Source organism: Choloepus didactylus, chromosome 1 (assembly GCF_015220235.1).
Source record: "Choloepus didactylus isolate mChoDid1 chromosome 1, mChoDid1.pri, whole genome shotgun sequence".
Lineage (NCBI taxonomy): Eukaryota > Metazoa > Chordata > Mammalia > Pilosa > Megalonychidae > Choloepus > Choloepus didactylus.
The window spans coordinates 193569996-193588472 of record NC_051307.1 but is presented as its reverse complement, the minus strand read 5'-3'; the positions used below and the strand labels follow the sequence as shown (position 1 = coordinate 193588472).

The 18477-nt window shown below is 38.9% G+C and overlaps 1 protein-coding gene across 3 annotated transcripts in view; it reads right to left on the bottom strand.

Moving 5' to 3' along the window:
* Positions 1-1921: 1921 nt before the first annotated feature.
* CTNNB1 (catenin beta 1) overlaps positions 1922-18477 on the bottom strand; it is a 41525-nt gene continuing 24969 nt past the window's right edge. Inside the window, exons 4-16 of one of the 3 annotated variants that reach the window (XM_037847795.1) lie at positions 18074-18327; positions 17710-17948; positions 17422-17623; positions 15792-15936; positions 12119-12222; positions 11704-12042; positions 11281-11439; positions 9626-9745; positions 6115-6265; positions 5903-6024; positions 4267-4327; positions 2996-3216; positions 1922-2686 (exon numbers count right to left, since the gene is read on the bottom strand). In XM_037847795.1, coding sequence (XP_037703723.1) covers positions 3008-3216; positions 4267-4327; positions 5903-6024; positions 6115-6265; positions 9626-9745; positions 11281-11439; positions 11704-12042; positions 12119-12222; positions 15792-15936; positions 17422-17623; positions 17710-17948; positions 18074-18327 — 2105 coding nt within the window. In that variant the 3' untranslated portion in view covers positions 1922-2686; positions 2996-3007. Of the gene's footprint in view, positions 3217-4266; positions 4328-5902; positions 6025-6114; positions 6266-9625; positions 9746-11280; positions 11440-11703; positions 12043-12118; positions 12223-15791; positions 15937-17421; positions 17624-17709; positions 17949-18073; positions 18328-18477 lie in introns of all 3 variants that reach the window. The other 2 variants (XM_037847801.1, XM_037847787.1) reach the window with 2 other exon arrangements.

The window sequence follows — 18477 nt, the reverse complement described above, 5'->3', positions numbered from 1 at the left end:
AAAGGAAAAGTGTTCCTCTAGTGAATACATGAATGATAAAGCTTAACAGCCTTATTATTGATATGGAGAAAAATTGAGAGGTCTGGAATGAAGATCAAACCAGCCACAACATTTCCTTAAGCCAGAGCCTAATCCAGAGCAAGGACCTAACTCTATTCAATTATATGAAGGCTGAGTGAAGTGAAGGAGCTGCAAAAGAAGAGTTTGAAGCTAGCCAAGGTTGGTTCATGAGGTTTAAGAAGAAAAGCCTTCTCTGTAACATAAGAGTACAAGGTGAAGCAAGTGCTGATGTAGAAGCTGCTGCAAGTTATCCAGAAGCTCTAGCTAAGATAATTGATAAAGGTGGCTACACTCAAGAATGGATTTTCAATGTAAATGAAACAGCATTCTATTGGAAGAAGATGCCACCTAAGACTTTCATAGCTAGAGAGGAGAAGTCATTGCCTGACTTCAGAGGACAGGCTGACTTTTGTTACCAGCTAATGCACCTGGTTAGCTTTAAGTTGAAGCCAGTGCTCATTTACCATTCCATAAATCCTAGGACCTTTAAGAATTATGCTACATATACTGTCTGTGCTCTAGAAATGGGACAGCAAAGCCTGGATAACAGCACAGCTGTTTACAACATGGGTTACTGAATATTTTAAGCCCACTGTTGAGACTTACTGCTTAGAAAAAAGGTGCCTTTCAAAATATGCTTGCTCATTGAAAATGTGCCTCATCACCCAAGAGCTCTGACGGAGATGTACAGCAAGACTCATGTTTTCATACTGCTAACACAGCATCCATTCTGCAGCCCACAGATCAAGAAATTATTCAACCTGCAAGTCTTATTTAAGAAATATATTTCATAAGGCTGTAGTAGTCATATATAGTGATTCCTCTGATGGATCTGGGCACCATCAATCAATTGAAAACTTTCTGGAAAAGATTGCCCATTCTAGATAATGACCATTAAGACCATTCATGATTCATGGGAGGAGGTCATTCAAAGAAGCAGATTCCAACTTTCATGAATGCCTTTTAGTGGCGCAAAATTTCAATGGACTAAGTCACTGAAAATGTGATGGAAAAGCAAGAGAATTAGAAGTGGAGCCTGAAGATATCACTGAGTTGCGATCTTATGATAAAACGAATGAAAGAGGCGCTGCTTCTTATGGATGAGCAAAGAGTGGTTTCTTGAGATGGAATCCACTCCTGGTGAAGGTGCTGTGAACATCACTGTTGAAATGACACAAAGGATTTAGAATATTATATCAACTTAGTTGATAATGCAGTGGCAGGGTTTGAGAGGACTGACTCCAATTGTGAAAGAAGAAGTTCTGCTCTGGGTAAAATGTTATAAACAGCATCATGTGCTACAGAGAAATCTTTCATGAAAGGAAGTCAATGAATGCAGCAAACTGTTTGTTGTATTATTTTAAGCAACAGCCTTCTATTGAAGAAGATGCCACCTAAGACTTTCATAGCTAGAGAGAAGTCATTGCCTTCTTAAAATAATACAACAGTATTATTTTAAGAAACTGCCAGTCACCCCAACCTTTAGCAACCACCACCTTAATCAGTCAGCAGCCACCAACATCAAGTTAAAACTCTCCACCAGAAAAAAAAATTGACTCACTGAAGGTTCAGATGATGGTTAACATTGTTAAACAAATTAAGGTGTGTACATTGTTTTTTTCATAAGTAATGCTACTGCACACTTAACAGACTTCAGTATAGTGTAAACAAAACTTTTAATATGCACTGGGAAATCAAAATATCTGAGTGACTGCTTTATTGCAGTCGTCTGGAACTGAGCCCACAGTATCTCTAAGGTATACCCGTATTTCATATGTATATTTTCCTCAGGATGAATCTGATTTGAATAAAGTTATTACCCACAAAAACCATGTAATAACAAGGAAAAAAAGTGACACAATCAAATGAATTAAAAGTTTAATTTTGAACCATTTTTATAACTGCATTTTCTCTTGAAGCATTGTATCACAGCAGGTTACAACTACTTTGGGATAAAAGGCAACTGGTAAACTGTCCAAAACAAGGTTCGAAATAACACCTCTTACTGACCCCTACCCATACGTATCCCAAATAAAGTTTTTGATCAAAAGCATGAAATAGATCCACCTGCTTATTTTAAGCATATTAAAAAGGAAACTAATTGGACCATTTCTATTTGTCTATTTTATACAAAAAAGGCTACACAATGTTACACTTTATTCAGATTACAATTAGAGTGATTATGAATTAGTGTTCTATACCATTACTCAATTCTTAAAAATTAGAAATTGCTGCAGCAGTATTCACTATAACTTAACACTACAAGAGACTTAAAAAAACTAACAGTTACTGCAGGGAAAAAAAAAAAAAAGCTACTTCAAAGCAAGCAAAGTCAGTACCATTACAGATATTAAAAAAAAAAAATTTAACAAGCAAGGCTAAGGTTTGATAAATTCCATCTTGTGATCCATTCTTGTGCATTCTTCACTTCTTGAGTCACTCCCAAAATCCATTTGTATTGTTACTCCTCGACCAAAAAGGACCAGAACAAAAAGTTTACTTCAATTGTTCCCATAGGAAACTCAGCTTGGTTAGTGTGTCAGGCACTTTCTGAGATACCAGCCCACCCCTCGAGCCCTCTCAGCAATTCTACAGGCCAATCACAATGCAAGTTCAGACAATACAGCTGTATAAAGAGAGAAAGGCTGCTATTAATGTTTAAAACAGCAAATGTTACTCATTTGAGTATTAAGTTGCAAAAGCTGTGGCAAAAAACATTAAAGTTAATAGCTTCCACACATTACCATGTAACAACCAGAAATCTGAGAACATTCAAATGCTCCAAGAAATCTCCTGTCAAAGTACGTATCTGTTTTTGTGGCAGATTTACAAATAGGCCTAAACCACTCCCACCCTACCAACCAAGTCTTTCTGAATTCAGTTCTGTAGGCAGAGTAAAAGTATTTCACCCAAGCTGGCTTTTTAAACTTCTTACCTAAAGGATGATTTACAGGTCAGTATCAAACCAGGCCAGCTGATTGCTGTCACCTGGAGGCAGCCCATCCATCAGGTCCTGGGCATGCCCCAGATCTGGCAGCCCATCAACTGGATAGTCAGCGCCAGGGTGATGGCCACCCATCTCATGCTCCATCATGGGGTCCATACCCAAGGCATCCTGTCCATATCCAGCAGAGTGGAAAGAACGATAGCTGGGATCTAGAAGAGCCCGGCAGGAGTGGCAACAAAATGGGCAAGGAAGGGAGAAAAGAACAGATATACAAGTTAACACTGAGGTTAGGGGTATCCAAGGATAGCAAATTTGCTGGGAAATCCTTTCTAACCTATCCAACTTTGAGCTTTTCTCAGCCAAATAAAAACTCCATAGCTTCGTGGGTGGCGTGGCTATTGTGAGGCTGGCACTAGGACAAAGCATGTTTCCATCAGAGGCAGAAGAGCAAGTTTTAGTCACACTATCAATCTACCCCTGAATGTTTTGTATTTGCCCTGGCAGAGACATAGGGTTCCTGAGCAGGAGGAGCAGCAGCCATCTACTGCATGCCTGACCACCTAGGCATCAAGAAATCACAGGCAGAAGATAAAAGCAATAACAAGGGGATCTGGTAGATGTAATCTATCTGTTGGAAATACCCACAATAATACTGAGACAACTCAAAACACTATTTCTAACAAAACCTTAACATATTTTATCTTAAGACAATTATATCTGTGTAGGTAAGAAGCCTATGAGCTCTAAGCGATTTAATAAGTGAAAATAGTTATAGCTGTTAGTGGTCTACCTCATCTTCCATCTCCATTACCCAGATTTGAATTAACTTTTCAGAAAACAATGTATGATAGTACAACTATGTAAATACCCACCCCAGATCTGAGCTTGGGGACAGGAGTTTCCCATATTCTCATTTCCCTGGTAGAATGCAGACACAGGTTTTATGGGTTCTCTTGCCAAAAAGAGAATAAAAAGCCAGGCAAATTGTAACATCCTGCACTACAAAAGTCCAGCAGTAGTAGTAATACATATTTGGTGGAGTGATCCTACTGCTTGTTCAGTGTGTGGCTCTGAATTCCCTATGTTCCATTAAAGACACGCTTGCTGACTATGGAATTAAAGAACTGCCTTTGATTATAACCACAGGTAGTACCTTGCCAATACTGGTTTTCCCACATAAACAAACAAACAGGCTCCCTGGAAAAAGGTTTGGAACTTTAGCTTGATCTGGAATTCACTGAGAAACATGAGACACATACCATCCTGGCGATATCCAAGGGGTTCTCCCTGGGCGCCAATATCAAGTCCAAGATCAGCAGTCTAAAGAAACAAGTACAAAGCAAAACGAAAATTCTCAAAGTATACTCTAATATTTTTAAACATATTAACTTTCAAATTACAAAAGGAGCAAAGAACTCAAACATTACAGAAAATACTCCAAGTGGAAGTCCTTTGAAACCCAACCTCTCAAAACTTAACTACCAAACATCTAGAAAAATATGTTCTTTGCACATATATTACAATTTATTCTTTGCACAAATTAATATGCACTATTTTATTGTTTTAAGCAAATATGTACTAAGTACCTACTATGTAACAAATAAAACAGTAAATAAAACGGACAAAAAGTGCTTCCCCCATGCAACTGACATTCTTATGAGAATGCATACCAGAAAGAGAAGCTATGTGGCTGGAACAGAGTGAATGAGGAAGGAAGGAAGAGATGAGGTAAAAAGTGAGGGGCTTGCAAGGGTCACTTGGGGAGACAGCATTACTGTCATCTGCTTTGGAGCACTGGTCCGCAGGACCCCCCAGCCAATGAGTGACACATAAGTAGTAAGAAGTGTTTTATAAAACTAAGCTTATTCACTATAAAAATCAGAAGGGTTGTGAGTAGAAGAGAGGCATAATCTGGTTTACATTTAACAGAATCACTCTGGCAACTGTTGAGAAAAGACTTGGTAGGGTGGTGAGCAAATAAGACAACCAATTAAAAGATAATGGTGACTTGAACAAGATGGTAGAGGTAAGGAGAAGGTGGTCAGATGTGAGGTACAGCCAACAGGAGTTGCTGACAAACAGAACTGTTTATCTGAAAGAAAGAACAATCAAGGATGGCTCCAAGATTTTTTGCCTGACCAAATGGAAGGGCAAAGTTCCATTAACTGAGAAGTCTGTGAGAGGAACAGGTTCAGGGAAGGAGGTAGGTGGGAAAAGTTCAGGGCTCAAAGGTGGCCATGTTAATAGGATGCTTATTAAGAATCCAAATAACCAATTACACAGTGTTTGGCAATTTGCTTTATTCCCCCACCTAATGATATATATAATCTCTTGCCATCCATTCAACAAATACAGTCCACTTTATGACTGCACACCATGGTTAGCCATTATGGCGCAGGTTAAATAAACTTTTGAAGTGGTCTTCATTTTATTAGAAACACTGTTTCAATGAACACCTTTGTATATATCCCTCTGGGTTCACACTGAGGACAAATTCATAGCAGAAATGCAAGTAGAAAAAGAGATGACGGTGAGCATTTAAAATAAAGGATCGATAAACTGACCTGGTAGTGCTAGCTTAGACTCCAATCTACAGTGTTTATTAGACTGTCCTTTGTCTTACATCCTTTTGAAAAATCTTCAAACTAATAACATTGTCATCTATCTCTTATGAATTCTAATGTTAAGAGCACAACCTATAATGTTTCTGAACAGGCTATTTAAAGCTTGTAGTTCTTCCTCAGAACAGTCTGCTGGATAGCATAAATAATGAACATTCAAGCCAAGGATGTAATCAGTGCAAATGCATATACTGAGTGTTTTGCAGGGAAATAGCAACAAAACATGCCTTACTGCTCTAGCAAACCACCAAATAAAGGTGCTCATGCTGCCTACCTCATTCCAAGCCATTGGTTCTGTTCTGAAGAGAGAACTGGTCAGCTCAACTGAAAGCCGTTTCTTATAATCTTGTGGCTTGTCCTCAGACATTCGGAACAAAACAGCAGCTGCATATGTTGCTGGCAGAGTAAGAGAACAAAGGTCCTTGAGGAGAGGCTGAGGCTTTACTGTACATACCTGTACAAGGCTTTGGTTCCTTTTTCACTTACCCACACCTTCATTCCTAGAATGAAGTAATTCTGTCAGAGGAGCTGTGGCTCCCTCAGCTTCAATAGCTTCTGCAGCCTCCTTGTCCTGAGCAAGTTCACAGAGGACTCCTGCAGCTACTCTTTGGATATTTTCAATGGGAGAATAAAGCAGCTAAGGAGAAAACACATGCAAATAAAGACTGACTAAATCTAAAGTTAAAACATGGCAGGCATCCCACTGTAGCGCAAACAGCACCAATTTAGTGTGACTGGCATTCATGCTGTTGGTATTAAATTATATTGTCCGCATTTATATCCTAGTGTATATATCTTGAGCACTGAATTTTTTTAAAGCTATGAACCCTTTCTTTGGGGAGAATTTTAATAGAGCTAAGATTTGTAAAACCTGGTGTTCGTCGGGGAACTGTGTCTCAGCACCCAGGCCAGCAACTTTCCTTCCTCCAGCACTAAGCACTTCTAAAAGTAGTGTGTTATTACGTCTCCTAAAAGTAGTGTTAAGTCTCCTTCCTTTTTTAGGCTGTAGGCCCAAGGTTTCTCCCTCTACCCGCTACGAAAAATGAAGGGAATTTTCATAAAATTAAATGTATTCCACTTATGCCAATTCTACCCAAACTCACCTACAGATTCAATGCAATCCCAATCAAAATTCCATCAACCTACTTTGCAGACTTGGAAAAGCTAGTTATCAAATTTATTTGGAAAGGGAAGATGCCTCGAATTGCTAAAAACACTCTGAAAAAGAAAAACAAAGTGGGAGGACTTACACTCCCTGACTTTGCAGCTTATTATAAAGCCACAGTAGTCAAAAAGCATGGTACTGGCACTAAGACAGACATACTGATCAATGGAATTGAATTGAGAATTCGGAGATAGACCCCCAGATCTATGGCCGAATGATCTTTGGTAAGGCCCCCAAAGCCACTGAACTGGGACATAGTTTTTTGAACAACTGGGGCTGGGAGAGCTGGATATCCATATCCAAAAGAATGAAAGAAGACCCCTACCTCACACCCTACACAAAAATTAACTCAAAGTGGATCAAAGATCTGAATATAAAAGACTACCATAAAACTTGTAGAAGATAATGTAGGGAAACATCTTCAAGACCTTATATTTTTTAGGCTGTAGGCCCAAGGTTTCCTAGACCTTACACCCAAAGCACAAGCAATAAAAGAAAAAATAGATAAATGGGAACTCCTCAAGCTTAGAAGTTTCTGTACCTCAAAGGAATCTGTCAAAAAGGTAAAGAGGCAGCCAGCTCAATGGGAAAAAATTTTTGGAAACCATGTATCTGACAAAAAAAAGACCGATATCTTGCAAATATAAAGAAATCCTACAACTCAATGACAGTAGTACAGACACCCAATTATAAAATGGGCAAAAGATATGAAAAGACAGCTCTCTGGAGAGGAAATACAAATGGTCAAGAAACGTGAAAAAATGTTCAGCTTGACCAGAGAGATGCAAATCAAGACCACAATGAGATACCATCTTACACCAATTAGAATGGCTGCCATTAAACAAACAGGAAACTACAAATGCTGGAGAGGATGTGGAGAAATTGGGAATCTTATTCATTGTTGGTGGGACTCTATAATGGTTCAGCCACTCTGGAAGTCAGTCTGGCAGTTCCTTAGAAAACTAGATATAGAGTTACCCTTCGATCCAGTGAATGCACTTCTAGGTATATACCTGGAAGATCTGAAAGCAGTGACACGAACAGATATCTGCACGCCAATGTTCATAGCAGCATTATTCACAATTGCCAAGAGATGGAAACAACCCAAACGTCCTTCAACAGATGAGTGGATAAATAAAATGTGGTATGTACACATGATGGAATACTACGCAGCTATAAGGAGGAACGATGTAGTGAAACATATGAGAACATGGATGAACCTTGAAGACATAATGCTGAGCGAAATAAGCCAGGCACAAAAAGAGAAATATTATATGCTACCACTAATGTGAACATTGAAAAATGTAAAATAGTTTGTAATGTAGAATGTAGGGGAACTAGCGATAGAGAGCAATTAATGAAGGGGGAACAATGACCCAATAAGAACAGACAACCTATCATGGGTAAATTTAAGGTTCTGGGAATGCCCAAGAATGACTATTGTTTGTTAATTTCTGATGGCTATGTTAGGAACAAGTTCACAGAGATGTTGCTGTATTAGGTTATTTTCTTGGGGTCGAGTAGGAACATGTCGGAAATAAAGCAGTTATTTTAGGTTAGTTGTCTTTTTCTTAATCCCTTGTTATGGTTTGTTTGAACTTTTTTTTATTGTATTTTTTTTTTAATTACCTTTGATAGTTAATTTAAAAAAAAAAGTTAATTAAAAAAAAATGGAAAAAAATATGCAGAGCCACCTTGAAGAGCTAGTGGAGAATGGAGGGGTGCTGGGCTTCCCCACCTCAATGGTTGCTGATGTGCTCACAGACACAGGGGACTGGTGGTTTGATGGGCTGAACCCTCTGCCACGGGACTTGCCCTTGGCAAGACTGTTGCTGCAAAGGAGAGGCTAGGCCTGCCTGTAACTGTGCCTAAGAGCCTCCTCCCAAATGCCTCTTTGTTGCTCAGATGTGGCCCTGTCTCTCTAACTAAGCCAACTTGGCAGGTGAAATCAACTGCCCTCCCACACCCCCAACGTGGGATCTGACACCCAGGGATGTAAATCTCCCTGGCAACATGGAGTGTGACTCCCGGGGAGGAATCTAGACCCAGTATTGTGGGATGGAGAACATCTTCTTGACCAAAAGGGAGATGTGAAATGAAATGAAATAGGCTTCAGTGGCAGAGAGATTCCAAAAGGAGCCGAGAGGTCACTCTGGTGGGTACTCTTAGGCACAATATAGACAACCATTTTTAGGTTCAAATGAACTGGAATATAGCTAGCAGTAAATACCTGCAACTATCAAACTACAACCCAGAACCCACGATCTTGAAGACAATTGTATAAAAATGTAGCTTATGAGGGGTGACAATGTGATTGGGAAAGCCATATGGACCACACTCCCCTTTGTCCAGTGTATGGATGGATGAGTAGAAAAATGGGGGAGGGGGCACCCAGTGTTCTTTTTTACTTTAATTGTTCTTTTTCACTTTAATTTTTATTCTTATTATTTGTGTGTGTGTGGTAACAAAGATGTTCCAAAATTAATTTTGGGGATGAACGCACAACTATATAATGGTACTGTGAACAACTGAAAGTATGCTTTGTATGAGTGCACAGTATAGGAATATATGTCAATAAAAATGAATTTAAAAAATGTATTCCACTTAAAGGACTCCACATATTGAAATTCCATTTTTCATACTTTGGCAGGGAGCATGGGCAGGATGTTGTTTTTTAATAAAGTAATGGTGATAGTAGATGAAAAAGTAAACATCAAAGTCCCTACTTTGATCCCTAGTTCTAGTTTTCTGAAATTTTGCTGAGCATAAAAATACTGAAATTTTATTAACACATAAAATCTAGAACACCTAGATTTAAAGAAAAAAACATACCTGCACAAACAATGGAATGGTATTTAGTCCTCTGATTACGATTCGGTTGTGAACATCCCGAGCCAGGATGTGAAGTGCTCCAGTACAACCTTCAACTATTTCTTCCATGCGGACCCCCTCCTGCCAAAGGAAAACATGGTTAACGAATAGGATATTCACCTCTCTGAAGATTATAAACATGAAAGGCTTTCTGTTCTTACTGGCAGTTACTACAGTTATCACATTATATACCCTAAGTTCCCATAATTTGCAATTAGCTCAGGAATAAAGATTCAATTAAGGTGAATGCCACTGTTAAGCGCCTCACAGTAGCACTATTTCTAAGGAATATCTCCTTCCCACCTCTTCCTTATACAGTGCTGTGTCAGAGGCAGCTTCACTATGCCTCTGAAAGCGAAAGAAAACTTTCTTACAGTGAAGACACCAACCATTCTGGGTAAAAGGTATGTAAAACAGAAGATACAGAGATAGAAAAGTAATGTTCAGACTATGTCAATGCTTTTCTTTCACAAGTCCCCTCTATTTTTTGTGTATTTAGTGGAAATTTGGCAAAGTTTCATCACCAATTGCTAAAATAATCTGCGAGTTGCCATTAGAAAATTCACTCTCTTACCCTCTCCAATGTATTATTCATGTCTAATGGCATGACTATTCAACTGATGGCCTATACAGAAGAAAGAAGGAAGCATTTGCAAAGTGTCAATACCACCTGTTTCCCCTATTCTCTGGGTTTCCGAGTTTTTTAAAAAAAGTTATGATTCTGCTATTTTTAGCAACTTTTTAAAACAACTTGATTTTTATGAGGATACAAAAACGACTTTCTTCCCAGAAAAGATTTTAAAAAAAAAGGTGCCTTTTGCATTCTATTAAGGTATTGCACGGAGTAAGGCCAATACCAAAAGTAACAAATGGAGAAAGCCAAAGCCATCTAATATGAATGCATACACTTAAAAACGAGCAATATGGGATTTCCAAAACCTCTTCTGGTAGGGTCTATCCTTGTTTTCTAAAGTAACCTAATTAAATAAGAGGGAATTCTTTGAAGGTCTGAGTCTTAAAATAAGTTTTTAGGAATCAGAATTATCTTTACTTTACACACTTGTAATAAGGCTCATTTCAAGACTGCAAACTTGACATCAAAGGGTTACGCTGAGAATATTATGGGTAAAGATTCCAGAACTCTACTACTTATTCTTGAATTTGTTATTATATTTTTAGGTCTGTGAAAACAGTTTGAATCTTTCTAGGATTAAAAAGCATGTTATAGGCAAAATTCATGTTGTAGTGGGAGATGGAGGCTGTGAAAACAGAGAGATTTGGGTTCAAATTATGGCTCTACTACTTCCTAAAGAGATGAATCTCTAAATGGATTAAATGAGAGTACTGTATGAAATGCCTAACCATACTAGTAAATCACATCCCATACTTCCTTTGGAAAATGCAAGACATGTCCAAGGACCTGAACCCCATCACTACAGGCCATGTTATTCCTTATCTTCTCTGTAGCCACAGAAACTATGTCAGTTTCCTTTAGTCCCAAGCAGCTCTTCAGGAAGGGGGCGGATGGAGAAAGCCGAAGACCAAAGACGTTCAGGAGCCTATGGATTGATGCTTTCTCTTTAAAAAGCCAGGTGTCACTATTAAGATTTACCTACCACAAACTGCTGCTGTGTTCCACCCATGGATGTACGGCGCTGAGTGTCCTGATGTGCACGAACCAGCAACTGAACTAATCGTGGAATGGCTCCCTGCTCACGCAATGGTGCATGATTTGCTGGACAAAGAGCAAGGTTTCGAATCAACCCAACAGTAGCCTGCAGATAAAGAAGGAAGAGTAAAGAATGAACTGCCATACAACTCAACACATCATTTTCTTCACCTCAAATTCCCACCACACTAAATCTATAGGTATCAAATGAAAGTAGCCGTTTTGGAACCCTACCCCCAGCCCATATGGATACAGAAGTAAGAAATACAACTATTTACCAATCCCTTGTGCCTAAAAAGCTATCCAATAGTTGAAGCTAGAGTTGGTTCATTTTTAATTCTGTAGCCTTCTACTTTGGTTGACAATTTACCTTTATCAGAGGCCAGTGGGATGGTGGATGTAGGAGTTTAACCACAACTGGTAATCCATAGTGAAGGCGAACAGCATTCTGGGCCATCTCTGCTTCCTGGTGTCGACTGGTCAGATGACGAAGAGCACAGATGGCAGGCTCAGTGATGTCTTCCCTGTCACCAGCACGAAGGACAGTACGCACAAGAGCCTCTATTCCACCCACCTGGCACACCATCATCTTGTTCTTATAATTATTGCAAGTGAGGTTAGAAAGGATTCCAGCTGCACAGGTGACCACATTTATATCATCTGAACCCAGAAGTTGAACAAGAGTCCCAAGAAGGCCTTCCATTCCTTCCTATGGAGATAAAAACAAATGTTCAGTACATATTCAACTTGACTATCACCAAGGCACAGATTTACTCAGAATTTACCTGTTTAGTGGCAGCATCTGAAAGATTTCTAAGAGTCCAAAGACAGTTTTGAACAAGACGTTGACTTGGATCTGTCAGGTGAAGTCCTAAGGCTTGCATTCCACCTAGAAAATTTAAGAAGGATCTAAGGCAATGACCATTATCTAGAAATTCCTAATTATCAGCCCTAAATGGCTTCTCTAGTCTTAGGAAGTGTCACTCTATTTCCAAAGCTTACCACTCCACTTAAGTACTTTATTTCCTCTCATTTTCTAAGATCTTGCTCAGTTTCCCTTTCTTTATCAGTTCACCCCACAAGGGACAATTTCTGTCAAGTTATCTATTGTTCCTTCCCTATGTGGGAAAAAGCCTTCATTCATCTTCACAATTCCCTCAAGGAAATATCCTTTCATCATATTTCCTTTCATCCATTCATTTCAAAAAATGTTTATCAAGTGCCAGATACTGTTCTGAGAGTTGGAGATACACCAATGAGGAAAATACAGGAATATCCCTAACCCTCATGGAGTTTATTGTCCAGCTGGAGGAGACACAGACAATAAACAATACACAACTGATAAAGCAAAATTATACAATATGTCAGGTGGTATTAAGTGCTATGGAGAGAAACAATACAGGAAAAGAGAAGGGGGAGGGTACAATTTTAAGTAAGGTAAACCCTCAGTGTGAGGCCGATATCTGAGTAAAGACCTGAAGGAGCGATGTGAATTCCTGGGATAACAGTCCAGAAAGAAGGCAATGAAACACTTACTGCCAGGGACTGTAGAGAAGTTACTGACTCCCAAGACATCTACTCCAAAGGTTTACAACCTTCCAAAGCTGAGGACCCTTAATGAGGGATGTTAACTCTCACAGAGGAACATAAATGAAAGCCCAATTTTCCATGTACTAGTTTAATTTACCCATCTGTCTCTGATTCAAATCACTTCTGAATGCAGTAAGCAAGTTTCCCTTGTCTCCTTGTTTATCCTTCAGGTCTGATTTATTTCCTCAAAGTAGGTTAGGTTTACTTGCTATAATTCTCATGGCATCCTGTACTTTTCCTTCATAACATTTATCACAACTATGATTATATCTACCTCCTCTACTAGACAACAATCATGTCTATCTGGTTTACCTCAAAGTAGCTCCACTTGCACAAGGTTGATGCTCAATAAATACTTGTTAAGTAACCAGAGATTCCTCTACCCTCTCTCTTTCTCACAGATTTTATTCCCTCCCTCTATTGTAGCTATTAACTCTAAGAAAGTGGATCTTAACCCCAGGTGCCTATCAGAATGGCCTGTAAAGATTTCAAAAATTAAAACCCATACAACACACATTCTTATTCAACAGGTCTTGGGTAAGAGTCCCATGCAGATGAACACTCAACCCACTTCCCCTCTTCCCTCCTGCTTACATGAACAGGGCAACTCACAAATCTCTAGTCCTGACTCTCCTGGCTTTCCAATACCATACATTTTCAGCTACCTACTGACCTTTAAGTCACTTCAAATAAGTCAGCTGTTTAAAGGATGTTGTTGCAAAAATTAACACTCCCTTCCAATAGTTCCATTTATCTTCCAATGTTTTCCTCTCCACAATTGGTGCACCTTTAGCCCCTATATCATTACATTCTATGGATTCTTCCAACATCCACCCTCAGCTATCTACTTCTAACACTGAACTATTCCATTCTAGAAATGCATAACACATCTCTGTGGCCTGGTCTGTTGCCTTTGGTCATTCAAACTGTTAATCTAGGCAATGCTAGTATTAGTATTCCAAACATACTTGCTGTGAGGCTATGCCATGGCTCAACAACTACTAATGGCTTCTCATTATCTAGATAAAGGCCAAATTTTAGCATAAACTTGAAGAACCCTTTAGAATTTGGATCCCACCTAGCCTTCCAGACTTATAAGTATTCTACATCTGTGGTTCCAAAGGTGGCTGAATATATGAATAAAACTCCAAGAATAAACATCTTACTGCAGCCTCAAAAGTCCTGCAATGGCTCATCAATCTCATCCTGGGCCATTCAACCCAGCACTCATTAAGTTCTAGTTATACAGACTTTCTCTTCAGTGCCTAGAACCACATAATTTCTTTCCTACCTTCAGGACGTACCTCATGATGTTTCTTTTCTTTGCTGGAAAGCACTTAACACTCCCACTTCTCATGTAGACAGGTTCCCTCCCATCCTGTGCTCTCCATTTAAGATCCCCTTCTCAGGAAGCACCTCCCCCTTCCCTTTCCCTAATTAGCCAACCCCCCACCCATTAATTCTGAATCATTATCTACTGTTCCTTGCTCTTGTAACACTCATTCCAATTTGTAACCACCCTTTTTGCATATTTTTGCCACCTTTACCAGACTCTATTAAGCACAGGTATCATACCTGTTTTATTATCCAATGTATATACCATGTGCCTATTACTGTGCCTGAAACACATTAGATGCTGAATATTTTCAGAACAAACAAATGAACAGAATAATCTAGGAAGTTCTTAAAATGAAGATTCCCAGGCCTCCAGCTATCTATACTAACTTTGTCACTTCAAATAGCTATTAAAATTGTCCTGATAAAAAAATTAACACTCCAGTGATTCTGATTAAATAAATCTAAAATGGTACCCAAGAATCTGTATTTTTAAAAAGCATTACAGATAATTCTGGAATAACTGTCAGCATTTCCACCATTCCTGTCTGTATGAACCCAGCTATATTTATCTAAGTCTCCTGTCCCACTAGCAAGCAACTATCCTGGGCAATCATAATCCTCCTCTTTCCTACAAATACTGAAGCACTGGGGCTCTTTGTATTGGTTTTGTATTATTTTTGCAACTGTCCTGTAAGCTTGAAATTATTTCAAAATAAAGATTTTTTTAAAAAAATCTCAAGTAAAATTATTCTAACCATGTAGAAAAAATAGATCTGTTATCAATCCTACACTTCATTTCCTACATTTTCTTCTATTAAATGTCTCTGTATTTTTCCTTTTCCAGTTCTTAGCTGAAGTTTGAGAGGCCAGGTAGAAGTTGTTGGGTGAGTTACTGAAAAAAGAAAGGACACCGGGCAGTTGAGGAGTAACTATCTCCATGACAAAAATAAAATAGGCTCTGTTGCAGACTATTCACTCCTCACTTCTGCTACCAAGAGGCACACAATATACACTACCACATACAAATTGTCTCATTAAAAATACAAAAAAAAATACTTAAAAATTAATTTTTCACATTAGACCATTTGTTCACTGGCAATACAAAATAGCATTATAAACAATGGTCGAGAGCATCCACTAACAAATGAAGGAAATCATCTTCCCACATATAACTGTACTCTAATAGAATTTGTCATAACAATTCCACCCATATATTATGGATTTGGCAGCAAAGCAAATAATGGACTTGCCCAAGATCAACATTAAAAACAAATTTTATCAGGCCAAGTACTAAATGTCATTTTTCATGGGTAACAGGAACTCTGCATAAACTAGCTTTAAATAGCACTTGATGTGGGTAGCAAGCGGAACTTATACTTTGAATATGATTAGTGGCTACAAACTGAATAGGACCATCTATTTTCAGCCCACTGAGGTCAAGTTCCATTACCTTTTCCTAATAAAGGTACTCTAAAATCAGAACCACAGACACTGTGTATGTGAGACCTCTGAATAGACACGTATACTTACCAGCTTCTACAATAGCCGGCTTATTACTAGAGCAGACAGACAGCACCTTCAGTACTCTGCTTGTGGTCCACAGTAGTTTCTCATATGTGTAGGTCCTCATTATATTTACTAAAGCTTGGGGTCCCCCGCTAGCCAGAATGATCAGCTAGAAAGATATATATATATATATACTGTTAGCCTTGGAATCCTATTCAAAAGCCAGAGAAAAACCATAATATCAACTTATTGTACAAGAATTTCAGCCAGCTTGCCCTTGTCTCAAATGTATTCTTGGACCCAATTACAAGACCACCTCACCAGGCCCTTCTAACACCTCCTTCTACGCCATTCCACTCAAATCCAAGCATCCTAGTCTTACCAAGAATACATCAACTCTAGCCTGATTCCCTTCTTCCCACACTGATCATAGCAAAAGAAAAAAAAATAACATAAAATTTAAAAAAAATAGAAACCATATTGTTTTGCAACAGTAATGCCCAAGTATGGATGTCATATTTACAAGATGGATGAACCCTGAAGACATCATGTTGACCTGTTGAGTGAAATAAGCCAGACATAGAAGAACAGATATTGTATGATTTCTCATGTATGAAATACTTATATTAAGTCAATTCACAAAGACAGAAAGCAGAATAGTGGTTACCAAGGGATGGGGGGACGGGGATGAGGAGTTACTGCTTAATGGGTACAAATTTCTGTTTGGAATGATGTTAAAATGTTATGGAAATAGTGGTGAATGTTACATAAAGATGTCAATGTACTTAGTGTCACAGAACTGTACACTTAAAATGGAAAAAAGAAAAAAAAACCTGTTTCACTGAAAATTTGTGGAAGGGGCACTTAAAACTCCTGAAAATTTGGCTCTTTTGCTTTTCCTATATATAGCCACCTTAAAAATAGTCATTCACTCTTGCCCATCAATTCCCTATTTAGCCCCATCACCTTCCTATCCTGCCTCAATTTTCTAAATACAAATTTTATCACTTTATGCCTCCGTTGAAAATTCTTTGACTGCCTCCCACTGCTCTCACTAAAAGGTCCAAAACCCTTAATATGCACTACAAAATCCTGTAGGATCTGACCTGCTTACCTCAATTAGTCTTACTTCCAACCTTTCCTCATTCTTACTCCTTCTATTTCTTGAATTCCCAAAACTTTCCACACTCCTCCCTCTGTAGGACTTTCAATCAAAAGTATCACTTCCTCTCTATGACCTTCATCTAGTCAATAATCCTAATCCCTTCTCCTCCCTGAGAGTTAAGTGCAACTATCACTTCCTCTAAGAGGCCTCCCTTAATCCTTAAACTGGAGCTAATCACTTGTTACATACTCTCACAGCACTTCTACATCTTCCAAACACATGAATTAAATAGTAATTACATTATTATTTCAATGTCTATGTCTCACTCAAGAATAAAAGCTAAAAGAGAACCTTGCCTGCTGTATCCCTAGTGCCTAGCACAGTACCTTACATACACACAAATATTTAAAGCAATAGCGATGACCAATTTTTCTAGGATCAATTCAAAGGGTGAGGCATACTACACATCTGCAAGAGTCAAGGAATATCATGATATCATGGGTCCCTGGTGTTCCATGACAATCACATTGAAAATAGATAAGATTTTACCTTGCTTTCTTGATTGCCATAAGCTAAAATCTGGAGGCAGTCTGTTGTAATAGCCAAGAATTTCACATTTGTTTTGTTGAGCAAGGCAACCATTTTCTGCAGCCCACCGGCTAAACGCACTGCCATTTTAGCTCCTTCTTGATGTAATAAAAGATTGTGGAGAGTTGTAATGGCATAAAACAAGACAGAATCCACTGGTGAACTGAGGAAGAAAAAAAGACTCATCAGAAATGCTGTGATTGTTCTCTTCTACTTCTTGGCTTCAGGCATTCAACTATGTTATCTTACCCAAGCATCTTCACCAGAGCAGGGATGCCTCCAGACTTAAAGATGGCCAACAAGCCCTCACGGTGATGGGAAAGGTTGTGCAAGGTCCCAGCAGTACACCGGGCTGTTTCCACATCATTTGTATTCTGCATGGTGCGTACGATAGCAGACACCATCTGAGGAGAACGCATGATGGCGTGTCTGGAAGCTTCCTTTTTAGAAAGCTGATGGACCATAACTGCAGCCTTGTTAACCACCACCTATAAAACAGGAATTAAGAGACATCGTCAGTTTTCCGATACTGATATTAGGTAGATTTTTTTAGGCTATTTCCTCAAGAATTTCCTTCAAAGCAAAGTGAAGATTCAGCCATGCCATTGCTTACCTGGTCCTCATCATTCAGCAGTTTTGTCAGTTCAGGGATTGCACGTGTGGCAAGCTCCGCATCATCTTGATAGTTAATCAAATTTACAACTGCATGCTTCAGCATCTGTGATGGTTCAGCCAAGCGCTGGACATTAGTGGGATGAGCTGCATCGAACTGTGTAGATGGGATCTGCATACCCTCATCTAACGTCTCAGGGAACATAGCAGCTCGTACCCTCTGAGCTCGAGTCATTGCATACTGTCCATCAATATCTGGAAAAGGTAAATTCAACACTCACCATCCATAGTTCAGCATTTATCTGAATGCGTGCTATCCTAAATAGTAATTTGGTAGCGGAAATCACTCCCTTTTCTTCACCACACCATCTTAAGTTATTACACACTAACTTTTTTAAGAACAGT